At 38.2% G+C, this 21,371-nt stretch overlaps 1 protein-coding gene across 3 annotated transcripts in view; it reads right to left on the bottom strand.

The window, feature by feature from the left end:
• Positions 1-217: 217 nt before the first annotated feature.
• AFTPH (aftiphilin) overlaps positions 218-21,371 on the bottom strand; it is a 42,149-nt gene continuing 20,995 nt past the window's right edge. Inside the window, exons 4-10 of one of the 3 annotated variants that reach the window (XM_032103548.1) lie at positions 21,028-21,154; positions 20,653-20,709; positions 18,975-19,097; positions 12,917-12,977; positions 11,178-11,261; positions 7,149-7,272; positions 218-1,446 (exon numbers count right to left, since the gene is read on the bottom strand). In XM_032103548.1, the coding sequence (XP_031959439.1) occupies positions 1,302-1,446; positions 7,149-7,272; positions 11,178-11,261; positions 12,917-12,977; positions 18,975-19,097; positions 20,653-20,709; positions 21,028-21,154 (721 nt within the window). In that variant the 3' untranslated portion in view covers positions 218-1,301. The remainder of the gene's footprint in view (positions 1,447-7,148; positions 7,273-11,177; positions 11,262-12,916; positions 12,978-18,974; positions 19,098-20,652; positions 20,710-21,027; positions 21,155-21,371) is intronic. The other 2 variants (XM_032103549.1, XR_004239107.1) reach the window with 2 other exon arrangements.

Here is a 21,371-nt window from a genome sequence, read left to right as displayed (position 1 = left end):
AGAAAGGAAACTGGAGACAGAAGTAAAAGACTGACTCCCAGAGACAGGAGGACTGAAGGAAAGTCCGCAAGACCCTGCCAGGAGTGGTTTGTGGGACTGAGCAACACAAATTAGAAGGTCTTACTGCTAACACAGTGAGCACATCAATTTTACCACCAACAGAAAGGTGAGGAATGCACACATTCTGTAAAAAAAGAGAGCAGGCTATATACATATGTATCTTTTAAATTATTTTATTTTGTGTAAGCTAAAAGGAAATTTACACACTTAAATCTCAAAAGACCTTGGGCATGCATATTGACCTTTTTAGAGGTTCTTCGACATAGCTCTCTTTTTTCCATAGGAATTTCCCCAGACATTTACAACCCATAGTTTTTTACTGTATATACAGCCTAAAACCATAGCAATCTATGATTATGTCATTTTACACTGTGCAAAATCAAACAGGAATAGTGGTACAACAGAACATAAAAATTTTTAACAGGTAAATTTCATTGTAAGACATTCATATTGTTTTGGTCCTTCTTTTCCAAATCAAACTGATTAAAAGCAGACAATCTTCTAATGATCAAAAAAAAAAAAAAAAAAAAAATCAAGTGTTTAGACAGTAATCCATAACTGGAACAAGAAGTTACTGACAGTATACCTTTCAAAAGGCCATATAGTGACAGAGCCATACTATTGAAGTTCAAGAACATAAAAACTGATCAGCCAACCAATCAAACAGGGGGAGGGGATGGGGGAAAAGAAAAGGAAAAACACATCTTAAGCTTGTTAAAACACAAAAGAAATTACTGGGTTTTAAAGAAACAATAACTGAAAAACCCACAAAAGGGACAACATAACCTTTTGATTTTTTTTCCAGCAAGAAGTATTTTAATGTATGCAGGAAAGAAAAAGTTGCTCAATGCAATCAGAAAGTCTTAAGGGGGAGCTTCACAGATTGTGAAGATCAAAGTTTTCATTATGTGTTGATAGGATTTTTTTTTTTAACTTTTAAAAGTTTTTTAAGAAGGACACCACCAGTGTATTTCACAAAGACATAAATGTATACAGCCCAGCACAACAAAAAGAATAGATCTTCAAAAAGATTTACCCCCAATTATTTACATTTTTCTCTAATATAAATTTAGGACTCCAGTATGTAAATAAATATACATTACTATGTATACCTTTCTAGTGCTGCTTACCAACAAATCATCTGAACTTGATATTTTTTTAATTAAAGCAAGATTGCTTTTTACGACCCGCAGAGGGAAGAAAAAAAAAAAATCAATAGAAAACGTCCAATTCACATCACTTTAGTCTACCTTTTCTTGGCAGCTTGTTGAAGGTGTTAATGTGGCTGGGAACATCAACACCTTGGCATGCATGAAAGTTAAGTCAGGAAGGCTAGAAATCACCTTGGCAGCCTCTTCACTAAGATGTTCTTCCTTTTTAGGCTTCCTGTTGGGAAGAAAAGAACAAAGTGCATTAATCCAGTACCTGATATCCCTGGGATCACTGAAAGAATCACTGATTGAAGCAATGTTCTGTCAGCTTGTCTCCCACTGACAGGCACTTCTGTAAGCTACTTGAAGGTAGTCTAATGTTATAATACCTACCTGCCTACCAATAATGTGTTAACAGAGAGAGTCAGCAAAATGTTCCTGTGTATATTGTTGCAATAAGGAAAAGTCCTATTCAAATGGTAATTTTTACAGATTTTTTTCTTTTTTTTAGCAGCTTCAAGAGTCAAGAGACTCACTTGAAGAGACAACCATGCCCATATTCTAGAGATAAAACAGTAGGAGCATTAGTTCTAAAGTACCTAAATCGGCTACAATCTTCAAAAATAAAACGGAAAAGATCTTAAAAGGACATTAAGAAACTCCTAAGTTACTTCTCAAGAATTTAAAAATAAACACACACTTATGCTGTGTTTTCAACATGATTGTTCTCAGACTGCACATCATGCTACTCTACATTGTGATCCCAAAATCTTTTTTCCCTTCAGGATTCAACAGTAGCAAAAGGTGCCTCACAAATAAGCGTATCTACTCAGTTTGAAGTGCAGGAGTATGAGTAGCCATGATACATTCAGCAGTTTGGGAATCACTAGGGTTTACTTTGCCTTTTGCATTATTCACAAGAATTACTGAGCACAAATGAATAAAGAAGTCTGAATCCCATGTCGCTTGGTTCTCACTATTATGCAAAAACTCACACTTCCCAAGTAAAATGAAGCCTGGCTCAGACTGCTACAGACCCCCCTCCTTTGCCCAAGCATCCATACTTTACACACATCTGGCTTATCTTTGAAGAACACTGCCTACTACTAGAAATACTCAGTTTTCCATCAAACATTATTCCAGTTTCAAAAAGGCACCTGCTAAATCCTGTAATGATATAAGAAATTCCAACTGAATAAGCTCCCTCACGTTTGGGGGAAAAAAGCTGAGACAAAAGGCTTGAACCAAAGAAACTGCTTTCCCTAGAACACTTCAGAAATTTCCTTTCTGTATCTGGTCTTATAGATAAACTTTAAACCTAGCCCATGAGAGGGCAATGTCCACTCCAATCATGAAGCAGCATGTACTTATACTTTTTGTCAACCCCCATGAGGATTGTTTCCTCAGCTGAGCAGAGACCAGTGGAAAGCAAAGGGCTACATGTTTGCTTTCACAGCAGCCTCAGAATTCCTTAGCTAGAAGAAAAAAGAGCTGGAGTCAAACGCATCCTTGACATCTGATGATAGTGTTGACCATCGTCACTGATCATTGTGCTGACACTGAACTATCACTTTTGTTTGCTACCTGAAATCTCCACTCGATGGAAGTTCTCTAGATGAGGCAGTCTAAACACTAAATCTGACTTACCTTCACAGAATAGCAGTATTTTTTTTTCTCTGCTGCAGTGGAATTTCACGAGCTACTGACTAGGCAGATTACCAAATTCTAGAGGATAAACAAAGCTGTGTGCTGGATTTACTGAAGGAAGAAGCAGAGAGCCAATATGTGCCTCCTCTAACAACTTCACAGTCAGCTCTGTTTGCACTCAAAGGACTATCTCTGAGCTGTTGAAATGTGGTTCTCACCCACCACTGTGTTATCAGTATCTGGTGCTACTATTAATAATCACTTACCACAAGCCCCTTAAAGGTACAAACTCCTGGTGATCAAGGACTTAGAGCTAACAAAGGAGTGTTTGACAGAGGAAGCCAAAGGAAGAGGGCTGCCTTGGAGATGTTCCTGTAATTGTTCATCAGGCGAGATGGAGCTCACACACTCCTTGCTATTTATATTTCTCTTCCTCCTCTGCTCAGCTGCAGCATGCTGAGAAGTGGCACTGCCGGCTCCCAGACGCAGCGCTGCGCTGTATTCCATGGTCACGTGCAGAACTTTTACCACAGGACAGTGCCACCACTCCTGCTGTACCAGCTGCTCTCACTGCACATCAGGCACACCAGCGAGCCCAGTCAGGTGTCCATCTCGCCCAGTTACCAAATGCTCCCCTTCTGGCTGGAGGCCCTTTGCAATAATTTAATTTATCTACTCCAAAGCAACGTAAAAAGTATCTCTAAAGCAGGACAAGCTAACACACTAACACAGCAACCACTGCTTAACTATGACCAAGACAGAGCTACAGATACAATCACTTGGTAATGAGACTCAAACCCCTTTTTGAAATCATCTCAGTGCAGAAAGGGGTGAGATGGCCAAAATTCTCCATGGAGAGAGGCAGGTTCCTCTGCATTACAATAAAACTAGACACTGCAAGTACCCTTTCTGGGTAACAATCAATGCTTTTGCTAGCAAACATCACCAGGGCAACCCTGAAGAATTACTCACTAACTCCCTAATTTTAAAAGACAAAGTAACATCATCACTGCAGACAGGTTTTACCCTTAAAACTTAGCAAACTGCCTCCTAACTGTGATGTCCTTTAATAGAGGCAAGAGAAATAACTATGCATTAATTTCAGGCACATCTTTTGCTGAAGATGTTCCTGTTGCCAAGAGCTTCTTTTGCTGAGCCCTGATGAGTGGAGGAGAGCCTTGCAGAGCTTCTCCTGCTCATGCTGTCCTCATTTCTGGGTGCCATGGCTTAAAGAACAGACACCTGAGTGAGCAGACTGTCAGTGGCAGCTGTACTACTCATGTCTGCTTTGGAATCAGAACTTCTGATTACAAAACCATGAAAGGACCCATCCCTGGATCAAAACAAGGTCTCTGCCTCATTCAGGTTTCAAAATAATCCTCTACAGCACACTTTGTCCCCATCCATCTCTTCTCTTACACTAGGTTACATTTCCTCCCAAGAAGGAGGACAGGAGGGATACCCCTACCCAAGCATTTGTACCAGCTCCTCTACCCCTGGGCACCACATTTCAAAGGCATGTTAACACTAAGCCACAAGAAACGAACCAGACTGACAGGCAGGAAAGGTGTTGGAGGAAAATTTAACAAGAAAGAGGGAATGCTTTGTCCATCCATCACTCGAATGTCACTGCTCTGTTTTGCATTCCAACCCCTTCCTGCAGCATTCAAGTCTTTCAGGGCTTCAGTCACCTCTCATGTTTGCAAAGGGTTTTGTGGATAGCATCAGCAAGGCCAGGCTTTATCAGCAACAATGAGCTGATTAGAGAAATGCACTTTAAAAACACTCTATAATTAAGAGTTAGCCTGCTCCATCCAACACCATTCCCAAGGAGTATTTCCAGTTTAAATGAAGGTTTCAGCCATTTCTTGGAAAGGTATCAGTGCTCTGCTTTCCTTCAAAAAGACAGCAGATAAACTTTTGATCTCTGCCAATTCTATGGAACGAGGCAAGGCTGGAGACTCTGGAATGCTGGATCCCTGACCTTCAACAGTTACTGCTGCCGTCAAGGCTTCAGGCTTAAGCTGAGGGGGAAGTTTCCCCTCCTCTCCCAATACTTTCCTGCTGAGAAACCGACTTTCTGGTTCAAGAGGTGGCTTTGCAACCAAAGACAGGGCTATTTTAGACAAAGATGATTCTTCACGTGGCATCCCACAGCTGAACAACGGTATTTTCACTCTAAACTTTACCCTAAAGCTCCTGAGTTCAACCAAGTTACAGACACGGGATAGCCTCAGCACAACTGAAGCTGCCATCAAAGTGATCTTAATCCATTGTTTTTGTCTTCCTCAGTCAGTTATCATGGATGTCTAATAGTCCACATTTCCAGGCTGGTGCATGAACCTTTTCCTCATTGACCTGGCTGTACCCAGCTACTCCTATTTTAAAGTCTCCAGTTCACTACAAAAGAATTTAAAAAATTGAAAAGAAAAACAAATTTATTACAAAAAGCTAACATTGTGCCACATTATTTGGCATATTGCTGAGGCTATACCTTTTTATTTCTCAGAAGGTTTCTAGCTTGAAAAAACAGACTGCTTTTCTTTTGGAGAGCATGAAGTCAAGCAGAGAAAGCACTTGATATTTTTTTAAAATTCAGAGTTGATAAAAACACACAAAATGTATTAAACAGTGAACACAGCTAATCCATGTGTGCGTCTGAACTTAGCCTCCAAGCCTGAGGTCCCCAGCCTGATATAGTGCTACATCACAGATCTAGAACCAATTCCTGTTGGTAAGCAGTGCTCTCCAGGACAGAGGAAGAGCTCTGACATCTGGGTTAAGAGCTTTAAGAGCACAAGCAAGAGCTTTCAAGTGCATTGTGAAAGCACTGGAAAAAACCCCGAACTCCTCATATCAAAAAAGCAACAATACAGAAAAATGAGGGTCAACATTCATTTACTTCATTTACTTCCCTGCTCCTTTGTAAACAAGACATCTTAAAGCAAGGTACAAATCTATGAGTGCAGGTACAATAAAGATATATTGGGAGTTTGCATGTCCCACTGTGGTTACTTTAAAATTAGGTTTAGAACATAATACAAAAATATTTCAACTGTAACTATGTTTTCTAATTAATGAAAGTCAGACTTCCACTACAATATCTCCAGGAAGAGTACGTGCACTCCATGGACAGAAAAAGAGGGAATCCAAAAGACCCAAAACTCAGCATCGAAGTGGGGAGTTCCCTCTACTGGTTCTCCCTGGAAATTTCATGGCTTGTTGATTTCGTGTTCACTTTCAAAGTTATCACTGCAGGAAAACTAGGAAGGTAGTTTTCTCAGTAAAAGAGCATGTTTTAAAAGAACTCTTGTAAATTACAAATTAGTCATTTTAAGCCAGCTACGTCCCACCATTACTGTGCCTCCTCCTAAGGGCTGTTGCATGAAAACACATCTGGTTTTAGAGTGCTGACTAAAGCCCGAAGCTCACTTGGGAGTGAAGATGTTACCATCTACTTGTTGCATGTTGAGGCACACACTTCCAAAACCCCAATGTTTTACTTGGTAAAGATCCTTCAGCATTTATTTTAATGGACACAGACATTAATTATGTTAAGATAGTCCAGGATCCTACTGCTAAGATACATATTAAAAAAATAAACCCAAAGAATACAAGCTTATAAATGGAGACACTATTCTGTACCCATTCAACAGGCCAGACTTCAAGAAGGCCTTAGGCATCAAATGGCTTTTCTAGAGATGCTACCTATTAAAAAAGCACAAAACTGCTTCACCTGTGCTCCACTAGAGCAGAAAGGACATCCTAAACCAACTACACACTCAATCCTTAACCTGCGACAGCAAAATTAAACTGATGTTTGGTCACCGAAGTTTTGACAGGTGTTAGAAATATTTGTGAAGGGACAAATAGAGTCATAATTATTAGTCTGTTATCATTTTACTTGCGGAACATTCTGTATTTATAAATTACACAGAGCCGAAGGAGAGTCTTCTGTCTCAGTCCTAAGTAACTGAGCTGATTCAGTTTACCCTGCTATTCTTAGGAACCAGCTCTGGTGCTAAGAAATTTGCTTCCTCAAGTTCAGTTTGGCTCTAGCTTTTCACCTTAGGTCCTGGTGATCCTCTTCCTTCAGTTCATAAACACTTTTCCATCTTATTTTAGAGTTCTACAATAATTTGAAATAAGAACTACAGTACAATGAACTTCAGATTTAAAATTTAAAGCCTTTTGACCATTCAGGAACTTCTGCCCTAAAACTGCACACACACTCACACCTCACATTTCACACCACCCTTAGAAGACAAATGTGCAATGAAGAGACTTTACCTTGTGGACGTGCTTGCCTTCTCCACTGTGGACATGAGCCTTGCAAATGCATCAGTCACTCTGTTGCTTGTGTTGGAAGTTTCCAGTTTTGAGGTTGTCAATTCATACAACTCAGGATCCACACCTTATAGTATAAAATAATAATCAGTGATGGTTGGAGGCACGTAGTCATAATTAGCCACAGACCAACTTGCTAGAGACAGTTTTCTGTAAACATCTGAATCATTTATAATTTCAAGATACATGAAGAGAACATGACAGAACATGTTTGCATTTCTGAAGCATCATCCTCTCTCCCCATCCTTTTTCAGCAGCTTTTTCAGTTGTAGTACAAAACACACATCTTGGATCAAGTCTGGCATACAAGGTCTCAGTCTATGAGTAAACGAAAACAATTTGATTGACTTTTTAGAGTGAAACCTCCATAAAAATGTCAGCTGTGTCAAAATGGATTGTTTCAATTACTTCAACTCAACTGCCTGTACTAAAAGAACACTGCATGTTAACAGGGACCAACTCTTCACCTAGAGATTACAAACAACACTGGCATGCAATAGAGTGCATTTAGTATCTGGCTTTTCACTAGGGGTCGTGTTGAAATTTGAAGTGAGGAAAAGCAGCTTTTATGAAACACAGAAGTGGAATGGCATTAAAAATATGCACAGCCCTACCAAAACTTTTAGTGTGTGCTCCCTTTTCACCTTCCAAGTATTTCTAAAGCATTAAGTATCTGAATGTTTCAGCCTTGAATTCCTAGCTTCAGGTATCTGAAATCAGATGCTGAATTTTGACATCCCATTTGTCGCAAATGGATTTCAGATTTTAGCAGCAGAGGTCATTCTGAAAACAGTGCAAACAATGGAAACCTGTATGCAAAAAATACATATGCATGAGTTAAATTCTACCTGTTTAGTACCAAGCATCACATCTCAGTAGGAAGCAGCTCTAGGATTTTTACATATTACATACTATTCCTTAAAAAAAAAAAAATTCTCTAGGAATTAGAATTATCAAAATAAATCATGAGGAAAGACTGCTACAGCAAATTTTGTTGCATTTTAAATTGCTGATACTTCCCTAGCTACAGTTTCAGATATTTTATGCTCCATGGATTCCATGAAGTGTGCATATGTGCCATTCACAAGGCATTTCTCAAAGACAGCACAGAATTTTTGTACATAAGCACTGTGTTTATTTACAGACACCTGTGTGCTAAACAGGTTGTGCCAGTTGGTGTGGACAACACCAAAGCATTTAATCCTACTGCAGAACAAACACTGCAAATACTGGGACCTGATGGTCCCATGCAGCTCCCTAATACAAAACCAGCATTGATTAATGTTTGCTGGTGATTGTATCCAGCTTACAAGGATCAAGATGCTTTTAGAAGTGATCCTGAAACACCAAAAGATTACTAAAAATAAATGCCAGTGCCTATTGTCCTGCCTTTACCACCAGTAACTGCAGCACTGTGTGTGCGCTAATGGATGATGTTAATCATCCTCAAACCTGCTTTGCAGGAGCTCTCCCCAAGCAGTGTCTTGACCATTTATGCTTTTGGCACAAGTTAATTCTTCTTTTATTGTGAGGAAACTAAGCTGACCGAAATGTAAAATAAAGAAAATCATCAGGTTAAGCTGCAGGAGGTGCAAGATTTGTTCCATAAAATATGAGCTGATTAGAGATTAATCAACTGTCCTTTTAACATATATTTTTTTTAAAGTCTGGACTTTCACAATTGATTTGATCCAGTTCCATGCAATCAAAATATGTACTGTCCTGAGACCAGTATACCAAGACTTCTAGAAATGTCAGATGTTTACAGAAGTTAGAAATAGGAAAAATCCCAAATATTCCATAAAATATCCACTTTCAATCAGGGAGAGGAAGCCTTGAAGAAATACATTTTGACTTGCAGAAGCCTGTGAAATCCCATTAAGGTACACATTGGAAAGCTAATTGAAGGAAGGAGTCCTTTGACATGCAACTCTGCAACAAACATTAAATGCAACCTTGTAAGTTACATCATTTAGGTATTCCCATTTACAGTCCTGTATTGGGATGTCACTGCTCAATTTACTGTTCTTTAGGCACCTCTTACTCAGCTACATTTATGTTAAGCTATTAACATGAAAAATAAAACAATACAGTAAATCTGCGGGAACATACTAGAAATGAGTAACTCCCTGTTCATAATGTGGAAAGAAAATTTTTATTAAAAAGTTATTTTGGGTACTGATGAAATCAGACTGAGAAGACTCCAGTGTCAATCTATAGCAAGTAAAATAAGTCTCCAAAGAAAGAATAAACTTCTACTGATAAAAGTTTCTTCTTTAAGCAAAAAAAAAAATCTAGCAATTTGTCTTTCAATTATTTTATGTATTTTTTAAGAGTTGCATATTCTCCATTTTATTCAGATGATGATAGAATATTTAAGGAAAGCACTGCAAAACCTTAATGAGATATTGAAGGAAAGTTAGCCAACCAAACCCCACACAAAGCTCCTAAACACACACACAAACACACGAGCTGCAAGCCATGAAACAAATGACTTTCCCAGAAACAAGTCAGTAGGGAAAAAAAACCCAAAGCCAAAACAAAATAAAGAAAGAAACAATAGGGAAAAGAAAGGGGGGGTGGGGGGAGGGAAGCATTATAGGGCATACCAGAAAAGGTGATAATACCTGTAACTTGATGAAGCAACAACATAAAAAATAAAATGCAATAAAAGACTAACAGAGTATTCCTTCAGTAACCCCTTCCAGTGTGCACACCTTCTGCACAAGCAGTAAGACATGTACCCAACTACACAAGCAGTAATACATGTACTGGGCACTGGTGACTTGTGTCAGTTGACTTGCACACACTTACAAAGAATCTGTAGGACTCAAAGCACCTTGACTTTGCTAGCTGTCACTTCCATGACAAATTTGCCCTCTTTCATCTGATAATGGTATTTCTCAAGGGTGGAATAAAAAGTCATTTAGATTGCCATGCCGTGAAATTGCTTTCAGTGATTAGATTTTAAAACTAAAAAAGCGTGTTTCTAAAAACAAAAAATACCATAATAATTATAATCACTTATTTGAAATGTGGGAGGACCCCAAACATCTTATGAACCAATTTTAAAGATTAAAATCACTAAGAGGAAAAATATCTTTCCTATGAAAGAAATTGATTATCATGGCTTCAGGCACTGTATGGAAAGAGTACTTGCCTTAGCAACTTAACCTATGCACTGGAACAAATTCCCAAATTGTTCCCTGAAATTCCTGCAGAAATTTATTCAAAGTGTAGGTTTTCACAAGCTTGTGCAAAATACTCAGAGCATGTAAAAACCACGTGATAAATGAATTTAATTACTTTCAAGCATTATTCAATGAGAGAGTGGTGTTTTCATCTTCTTTTTAAGGGAGTAAGTTGCAGATAAAGTGCTTTGGCTTCAAAATTAACATTCGTGAACTTCTAATATCCCACAAACATGCAACTATCCTTCTTTTCTATCAAAAAGGCTGTTAAAACACTTCTTTCACTTTATTATTAGTAGTAGTAGTCCACGACCTCCTGGGCTGTGATACATCAAGCTCCATAAGTTCATATTCACATGTGGCTTCCAAATATCATCATAATCCTGTAATTTGGAGGCACTCAGAGAAGAGAGCAAGCCTCATATTTTAGCAATTGCCACATCTACACCATTTTTCAAATTTCCTTAAGTGCTTAGAAGAGTTAACTTCTGGAATTTCTCATTTGAAACAAGTGTTTTAACATCTTATTTGCAAGAGCATAGAAGACACTCATTCCTTCAGCAGGTGACAAATACAGAGCTGACAGTACCTTTTAAATACTTCGTACTCGATACAAAACATCAGAAAACAGAACACAGATTAAAGGAAAAACGCAGTAGAGAGACATTTTAGAGAAACGCAATGTAAAACTTCTCCTTGTTTGTAGGAAAGTCAAGTGATGTGCTCATGCTTTTAGTAAGTCGTTATATTCTTACAGTTGTGGTTTTAACACTCTGCTGACCTGGGATTGTGGTGGTGCTGCTAGAGCTACTGTCATCCACGGGCCCAAAGAAATCAAGGTTCAGAAGAGTGGAACCTCCACTAGCTTGAAATTCAGTGACCGTGTTGGTAGGCAGCCATATAGAAGGTAAGCCAAGGGAGGGGTTTATGTGTAAAAAGGGGTAAGACACACACTTGAACATGCAAGTTATAATTAGTACTCAGTACGCAATTTAAAAATCGACATGAAAACAATGCTTACAGTATTAGTTTGTACCTTCTAAAATGTTAACAACTTAATTCAGTGCACATTTCCTCATGTACAATGTAGCAAGGAAATCAACACTAGTAACTTTAAAATAGAAATATTTATTTCAATCTAAAAATGAAAGAGAACCAGCACGACCCAGAGAGAGAGATGTGACCAGTTAAAGGGAAACAATATATAGGTCAATTGATAGTTAAAATATAATGGGCTTTTCCTCCCCTCACTGAAATTGAAAGCCATTCTTTCATTAGGAAAATTCTTCATTAGCAGATCCTCAAATAGCAAAGAACAAAAAGAAAAAAAAAACATTCAAAATTTTATTTAGCAGCTTTAAGCTATTAATTATCATTATCTTAAAGCAGCGTGATCACTGCGTAACAAATGCCACTCATATGTTCAGTTCCTCACTGGTAAATTATACTGTTCCCCTTTAGTACTAAAACAGAAATCAAACCAAGATACATTTTAAAGTTGTTTGTTAAAAAGAAAGCATGATGATTGACTGAAGTAGTAAGACACCAGACAACAGCAAAAGGGTCCATCCAGGCTTTCCTTCAGCACCATGATATTGCTATCCAAACTCTTACACCCCACACGTTCTGCAACAACACAGTGTGGCAACACCTGTGCAGTAAGAGATGCACTTTATCTGAGCCTGCCTTTGAACTTGTCTGTCATCAGTTAGTTGCTGTAAGCAGGCCCCTTGTAAAGGAGTTTTTTGATAGGTTTCTAGTCTGTCAATCAAACAAGTTTCCAGAACTTGTTTTATTTCCTTTGCATGCACTTACATTTCTGACACTGGAGGCAGTGGCACAACTTACTTTGCTATTAAAATAGACATAGGCGAAGGGTTTTTTAGGTGATAACTATATACATTTACAGATACAAATAAGTTCGTAGCTACCTCTTTAATATATTAGCTGTAATTAGCTCTTAAGTGTAAGCAAAAGTGATAATGAATGAAGTCACATTTTTGAAATATAAAATTATCTTTAAATCTGAAAACTTCCAGCTCAGGAAGTGTATATTTTGCCAACAGTTTGTGGTTAAAATATTGTGCTTTGAAGTAGCCACTATACACAAGTTTGTCATTCAGAGGATGTCTAAAGAGATAGCTGACTGGTGAAAAATACTTTTAAGAAATAAAACTCATCAACCTACAATGCTCATTTGTTTAGAGTTCCATTATAATCTGCAGTTATACATAATGAAGCATTAATATTGCCACTGTGTCACTAGCATATGGCAGTAATCTAAAATAATACTTAACTTAGTATTTTTCAAACTATGTAATACTTCACACAGGGGCACTGTTAATCAGAAAGAAAGCCTGAATTTCCAAAGTTAGGAGTAAGAAATAAGTATTATATATATTTTTATATATGTGTGTGTGTATATATTTTAAAAAAATAATCAGCAGATAGATGTTTGTCTGAACTTTGTAGCTTTCTTATCTCTAGCTCTGGTGCTAGAGGCTCTACGGAGAGACGTACCATCTAAAGGGTTAGTAAGGCCACTGCTACTCCAGTCAAACTGGACAGGTGGTAGAGATTCCTAGAGTTGAAAAGTCAGAAATCAGATTTTATAGTCAGTTCAGGTTACAACAATGCAAAGCAGTTCAAACAACAGATTCTTTAGTGTCTAAACACTAAAAAAGACAACTAAATGACCAAGCCCCAACTTTTGGGAGGTGTGTATTTTCATAATATGCAGTAGAGATTCAAAGTAGATCTGTTCTACCACAGGAAATCCATTAAATTCTGAACAGCACAGACTAGGCAACTTCTAATTCAAACAGGATTTGCAAATTAACTAAAACATATGAATTGAATAACAAACCTTAAGGCATTGTTGAAAATGAAACTACTACTTTCACGGAAGATGAGGCACTTATCATAAAAAAGGTATGTATACACAATTACAGGGCAAATTTAGAACAGTGAAAGCTATCTGTACATCCATGCTTTGTCTCGATCATATACGTTATTTATAATCAAACAATCCATCGTTCTTTTCTCTTAAGAAACATAATCGCCATATGTGAGGGACAAACTATCAACACCCTCTCCACTCCACCCCCTTTAAAAATAAAAGTCCGGTGACTTATTATCCTTTCACAGTTAACTCATCCTGATCTATATACAAACCATTGGCAGCAGTGCTTGAACAAGAGGAGTATGGAAACATTGACTCCTTCTGGGAGCCCATCCTTGCCTTTTGATTTCCCCTTGTTAAGCCTTTTGGACACAAGCAAGCAGCAGGGACCATGCTCTAAGGGAAGGTGTGTTCAGGTGCAGCGTAACTTGCAAGCACTGTCCTCCTGTACTCTCAGGACACAAACTGATGGGACAGCAGCAGAAATGTCTGAAAGAAGCTGAACCTTTCTACTTCTGTGCAGTACACTCTGCTCTCTCCCCAGTGAAGTCAACTGTTGTGAAGCACTGGGAAAGGATGCGCCCTCAACTTCTAACAAAACAATCACAGTATGGAAGACAAGCAATGGACGTTCTCAGCAACATTTTTCAAAATGCATCAGTACTTGTTAAACTTCCAGGGGCTGAGCCATATCTTCTCTTTGTTTTTGTAGAAAATCAGCCTTCATTTTTTAAATTTAAAATAACTTCCAACCATCTGACACTGAAGAAAAACGCAGATTCACTACTCGAGACTGTAGCAACCTGAGCTACACCTCTGTAGCACAATTAAGCTCACTGTAAAAGGCTTTTCCTCAGTGCTAGATGTTTACAGGAAGCAAAACAAAGGGAGCTGGAGATTTCTGTATTTACTTATAGGAAAGATTTTTCTAAGTAAGACATTTACTGTACATTTTTAGTACTGAGCACAGCTTGAAAAGTATTCTCTCCACGGAGGTTAAGAAGCTGATTCTTCACTTTTTACTTTGCTTTGGGAATGATATTACTGGTATTGAAATGATTTGCATGTAGATATAATGTCAGCGGTGTGGAAGCTCCACCTGATAAAGTAATGATCACTGTCATCAGTAGCTTGTTTAAACTTTGTCACATGTAAAATATATTAACATTAAAAGGAATTTGTTGGAAAGAAAAGGGTAGTGAGTATGACAATTTAGTAGCTTTCTGCCCTGAGCAAAATGAACTCAAATTGAAACAAAGTGGCTTCCTACCAACTCTCTTACTGAGGAAAACACCCACTACATTTTGTTTCAAAGGCCTGAGTCAGGACTGATGAGTGTGACAGAGCTGTATGGAAAAAGTGGCACCAATGGCTTTCTAAGTGTTTGCCTTTAATGATGGCTTGACTCTCAGATTTGACAAGGAAAGGACAAAGGATGTGAGGAATTCTTCCTAAAATAGGAAAAAACGAGTCTGACTCCAAATCGGTAAGAATATACCAAGTATGTTAGTCTGCTCTGTGGGATGAGGCCACTCTGCTGACTTCAACTACTTTGCAAAAGAGAGGGTAAGTAAAGCAGTCCTCACCTATACAGGACGCTGGCAAGCCCCAGTCTATACAACAGCAAACAAAGTGAAAGGAGAAGGCAGAGGAAAAAGCAAATTAAACAGAAAGTTTTCTGTTTCTAATTACCTCAGCCCTAAGAAAACTACACTGGGACACCTGAACACAGGTATTGAAACCTCAGCCAATGGGAACATACCCCACAAATGGGAATATAATGTTTAGCCTTTCTGGAATTGTGAGCTTGTTAGACTACTGCAATTATTATTTTAATAATATGCTTTCAGGTAAAGTGCCCAATCTAGGCGAGTACTGAGAAATGGAGCACACTGCTTTCACTCCTCGAGGCCTTCATCTTAGATTACAGGACACAGTACAGAAATGAAAAAGCATACTCAGCTGTCAGAGTACTACTCTGAATGTTAAGGAAGTAAGAAAGAGGAAATTAAAATGCCTGCTGGTTTTACTGCATCATATTTCACTTTGATACGAGCAAGAGATGTTTTCACACAGTAATTTTAGAATGTATTATGTAAGAGCTCTTATAATCCAAAAGAGTAAAACGTAAATGTTTGTGTCTGTGCCAATAATTACCCAAGGAAAATGAAACAAAATAAAAAAACAAGGAAGCATTTTGCTGTCTTAAAGCTGGGAGAAAAGAATAAAAGGACTTGTAATACAAATATAATGTCAATATTTAGATGGATCCCACAAACGAGCATCATAAACATTCCAGCAAAAGCTTTACATGTAAGTAATTCATACATTTCATTGTGTGTATTCATCGGCAAAATTATATCAGTTCTGAAAACTGCTCTTTTCAGATAACCCCTTTACACAGATGTCACATCTGACAGAACAGCAAGTTCTGTAGCATCTCTTACCTGCAAATCTTTCTCTCTTACTCTGTCAACAAAGCTACACACACTCTCACACTCTTGGATCTTTCTCACATGTATAACTGGAGAGCAGTTCCTGATGGAGCTTTTGGCTGGTGGCCAATAATATGGTAGTTTGCATCTGTCACTGTTAGAAGTCCTGATGGTCTCTTATGTAATTAAAAGTGTTTTTAGAGACTGTCACCCCATGGGGTTTAATTAAGGTTCAGTCCTTAATAGCCAGCAAGTGTAAGATGTATATTTCTATTATAACCTGATCCCTAATTCAGTGTCTTACATGCAAGCAGATGTGTTGTAATGGGCACCTGCAGAAAAGAATCACTAATAATTTTCTTCCAGAAAGGTCTGGATCACTGCAGATTTTTATTCCAATATAAAACTTATTAAGTAAAACTAGGCAGGTAACCCTACCAAAGAAACATAGTCCCAAATGGAGAGAAGAGAATGCTTTGAAGCAATAGCAGAAGATCAGAAATATCTGGACAACTTTTTTCAAAAAATCCAAAGAGAAAGCAGGTAAATAAACTTTAAAACATTAACCAGAAAACAGTATCAAACCAAGAGAAAGCACTCATCATTAAGTCCAGACAGCAATCCTTTAGACAAACACTGGAATGTATTTTGCATGCACTGCCTGAAGACTTGGCTGTGATGTAGAAGCCCACTAGAGCAGTATAAAAACGAAGAGAAAGGCACCTGTCTCAGGTCTAACAATCAAAGGGTACCTATTTCACCAGCCACTCATTACACCTGATGTGCCTTGACAGAGCCTTTACTTCAGCCCTGTGAAGTCTTTGAGATACCATGCTTGGATCAAGGCAACAGTAATCAGGGGATTATTTCATATTCTGTTTACTGCCTTATAGTCATGAGCACAGAGGAACAGAGAAATAAACCCCTCAATTGTCAAGATAAACAACAGATCAAAGAAGAATTTAGATGCTACCTTCAAATATAAAAGAGAATGACTCTACAAAAATCATATTTACACAATAAACTAATGTGACAAACCAGTCAGTAACTTGCTTGAGAACTCAATTTCAAAACCCTTGTTCTTACAGCTTAAATGTCTCAGATGGAAATTTGTCCACTCTATTTCCACAGCCTAACTCAGTGAGACCCTCTGCAGGGAATGAGGGCAAAACATTCAGAGTTTATATCATAACTAGGAAGAAACATTGCAGCTCATTTGCTGCTTTTTACCTCATTCTATTAGTTCTAAAGTTCTCCATTTTAAATCTCTGCATGCTTTTGTCTGTTTGCCTACAACAAAAACATTTATGAGGCATTTCTCTGTTTCTACAAATGTTCTTTTCACTTTTGCCTAATCAGTCTTTCTTCCAAAGTCTTATTCCCTTAGCAGGAAGTCCCACACACACGTGCACAGACACTGATCTGCATACAAGTGCCATAAATGCCAGCCTTCGAACAGAGGAGAACTTTTCCTTGAGCAAAGAACACGAATCTATCAACCAGAGCCTCTCCTTCCAATAAGAATGTCAATATTCTGAAGTCTGAATATAGGGATAAATCATCATTCTGAAAATGGAGGCATTTAGAAGTTTAACTAAATAATTACACATTAACCAGGTACACTTAGGAGATACTTGAATTGTTGCAACTAAATTACTTGCATTTAGAATAAGAAGTTTCAGAGTCCACTAAAACTGCCTGTATTTCCACTGACTATTTAACAATGTTTGTAGCATAGCTCCTAATGAAATGTTTGGGCACATCATCTTATTACCACTACAATCTGGAATATTCCTCAAGAGCCATTTGCACAATGTGACATGAAGCTGGATTTTCCCCAAAGCAAACAGAAGCCACCAATCATTGACAGAAGATGAGGCCGAGAAAGAAAGGAGATCTCTGAGGTGGAGAACTGATCTTTCACTCCCTGAAACTTTTGGAATGTCATCTAACTGTGGCCTCCTAGAGCTCTGAATGGTTACAGTCTCTAACCCATCTCTTCCCCGAAAGCTTATTTTAGTATTTGTTTGTTACCTTTTCTTATATCCAGTTTAGCTGCTCAGTTCCACTACACATGAGGAGCAGCACAGGAAGCACCAAACACGTACTGCTGTGCAAACAATGCCAGCTCTGAGCCTACTGACAAACTGCTGCTCAACAATTTAAAATAATTCTCCTCTGCTACAAGCATGTCGTACATAGAGCTCTGCACTGTGCCAGAGCAAGGACTGCAAGAACATCACTATAGTCACAAGCACCTACTGTTAAGGTTAGGTGTAGCCCAAGAACAAGTCTTTCTGGAATGCCTTCAGTCAGAAGTCACGAGCATATCAGGTAACTGGAGATGCTGGGTGGATTAAACAAGACCTGCACTAAAGAGGGACACAGCTGAGTCTCTGAATATGTACTGAGCATCACTGTAATGACACTGAAAATGAAGTATCTCTGCATATCCCATTAGCTTGTTGACAACCACGCACATTGCAACATGCATGGCATTTAAGTGCTCTTCTAATATCATCACATCAAAACAACAACAACAAAGAATTTGTGAAATTCAAAAGCTCACTCCTAAACTCCCCAGAATTCATTTTGTATCAGACTTTAAAGACAGAGAAGCCAGCAAAGCAACTCTGTGTAACTGATAATTCAATAAAACCTGGCACAAAGGGCCAAGAGAATTCATACAGTCAGGCACGTATGCTTGTAATGACCACACCCAAAATCCCTCTCCAGGCAGCTGAGCTGCTTTTCATGACACTCTGAAGAAGTAAGAAAGGGTAAAAGGAAATGAACATGAACAGTATAAATGTAAATAGGGTAATTCAGAAAATCAAGTGCGAACCAACACGTAGAACAACCTCCAACAATAAGCTCCAGAACAAGCAAAGACAAAGAACCTTAGCCAGAGGTCAGATGAGTCTAATATTACATATAAAATTTGTCTAACTGCCCAGTGCCTTTGAGAGCAAACTGAGGTGTAACAGTAAGGATCATCAGGACTCTGAAATGCTGGCCACCAACTGCCACAGCCTTACCACAGGGACTCCCTTCCAGTCACACACGAGAAACAGATCCAAGAGCAGGACTTCAATCTGACACAAGCAACACCTGCCTTTTACATACAGGTGTCTTTGAATACACCACCTAGATATTTTAAATATAAAGGAAGAGACAAGGCATCCCATTATTCCCTCATTCTTTCTTTTCCTCTCCTCACCCTTCTCTCTCTGTTTTTTACCTGGAACTGATCAGATGCACATGTGTTCATCTCTGGTGATACAGGAGGTGTCTGTCCTATTGAAGCTATTTTTTCTGCTGCAGATATTGGTTTCAAAGGCTCCTTGGTAGGTTCTAACATACCCTGAATAAACAAATAAATAATCTAAATTAAAAAAAAAATCACTTGCACACACAGACACATGCATTTACAGACATTTCAAGGGCTGAAGATGCTGAAAACTAGAATACACTACTAGGTAGCACTACCCTCAAATAAAGGCTTGGGGGGTAACCATGTATCTCTGGGACACTTTCACTGTGTTGAGAGGGGCAGGAGTGGATGGAGCAGGGGAAAATCCTCCTGGGTCCCTAGGCCTAGGAAACATTTTAGAGACAGTAACAGAAACCCAAGTGTTGAGCTAGAGCTTGCTTTCAACTTTCAGTTATGTAATTTAAGCTGGAGAAAACAGTCACTTGATAAGGTGATGTTTTCTCCTCCCAATTGTGTGTAGACTATTCCAGAAATATCAAATGACCCATCACAAAAGTACATGTGCATTCATTCCATTTCAACAATTCAGTAATCCAGAAGAAACAAAATAAATTAGCAGTTTTCAGAATGATACCAAGAATGATAATTACTGAGATGGAAATAAGTGCATTAAGAAGCATTAAGAAAATAATTACATTCACATTTTTAATTTTAAGCAAACAGTTCAAGGATAGATAGGATTATGAAAAATGTCTGAAATGTGATCTTGAAGAAAATTGAGGGTGAGAAGATCTACAGAAAACCCAAAGTTTGCATTGAGACATGCCAATGACTCGAGAACTATGAGAAACCCCCAAATAAACACACAGGATGTGCAACTAGAGCATTTTAAACCACTTTCAGGAAGTCACTTGCCAAGATCAGCTGTCCCACAAATGTTTCTGCACCATATTAGGTGAGCTTTGAATTTACCCACCAGTTAAATCAATTCTTTTGGACAGCAGAGAAACACAGAAAGCAATGTGGCAACAGAGAACAACAATCCACTTAACTCCTACTATCGCTGCTATCCAGCTTATTGTGTGCAAAAGTATTTATCTCCTAAATTTTTTATATAATCAGCAACAACAACAAACTTGCAAAAAACTAACTGCATGTGTTGCAAACATAGTCCTGCTCACAAACAGGACGAAAACAGCAATTGCTCTGAATTGTTTTAACTATCTGTATTTCAATACCATGTGTGCATCCAAAGAAGTACATGAGCAGACCTTGATGCATGAGAAAACTGTAGAAGTTGCACATTACGAAATTAAATCAGCCTAATATAAACCAAAGAAAACCATTTCTTTACTATTCCATTTGCAGATGATCATATGAAAACATAGGTGTTTTTGTATGTGCTTATACATACATGTGCACCATTTTTTGAGGAAAAAAGAACATTGATTTTGTTCAGACCAGCAAAAATCACAAACCTTACCTTCTCACTGTTTTTACTAAGTACTTCTTTCACTTAAAAGCAAGTATCTGCTTGCACACATAATGAAAATTGTTTGGTAATTCTTTTCTAGATTTCTACTGATGCTTAAGCCATAACTGTACTTACAAAAATATCTTTCTGCACCCTTGGTGTTTAATGTAATTTATTTCATTATATGATGCTGTTGGAACTATAACAAAAAAAGATACTAAAAAGGCTTACCAGTCCTGCTGCATACATGGGTACTATAACAGGCTGCTTCTTGTTGCCTGTAAAGAGCTGATAAAACAACAACAACAAAGAATTTACTTAAGAGTTTGTGTGTCAGTGATGGAAATGGTTTCCAATGCTACATAACTTGCATAAGGTTAGTATCACAGAATAAATACTATGTTAATTACAACACAATGGCTAAAAACTAATGTGACTTCTATATTAATACGGCTTGTAAAAGGTTGCCAGGTGGTCTGTCAAGAACAGCCATGTTCTGTCCAGCTATGCAATTAGGAGACAGGCATTCACACAAAACACTTCCACCTGATTCTACATTTAAAGCAGCTTCCTTACTTAGAAAGCCAGTTTTACTGAGAGACTCACAATATTTCTTGTGTCGATTCCCAAGGAGCACAAAAGCTTTTTGTTGCTGTGGGAGCCACCCCACTGGTATCTCAGTCCATATGCATCATGGATGTCCTGCAGCTCTGTCCACACGTCCATCAGTTCCCTGCACAACCCATCATAAATCAAGTTATCATTCAGAAAAACAGCTTAGCAGCCTTGAATATTCATTCTGTTTTATAATGCAAGTGACTTATTATACATTCCAATTAAACTTATGACCAAGCACAATACCCAGGGGCACTAAAACTGCACAGTGTACTCAGAACAATTATAGTTCAGACTTCTCACTGGAAAATGATGTCCACAGCAGACAGGGCAAA

Source organism: Corvus moneduloides, chromosome 3, assembly GCF_009650955.1.
Source record: "Corvus moneduloides isolate bCorMon1 chromosome 3, bCorMon1.pri, whole genome shotgun sequence".
Classification (NCBI taxonomy): Eukaryota; Metazoa; Chordata; class Aves; order Passeriformes; family Corvidae; genus Corvus; species Corvus moneduloides.
The sequence above is the reverse complement of the archived record's forward strand: the minus strand, read 5'-3'. Positions and strand labels throughout refer to the sequence as shown.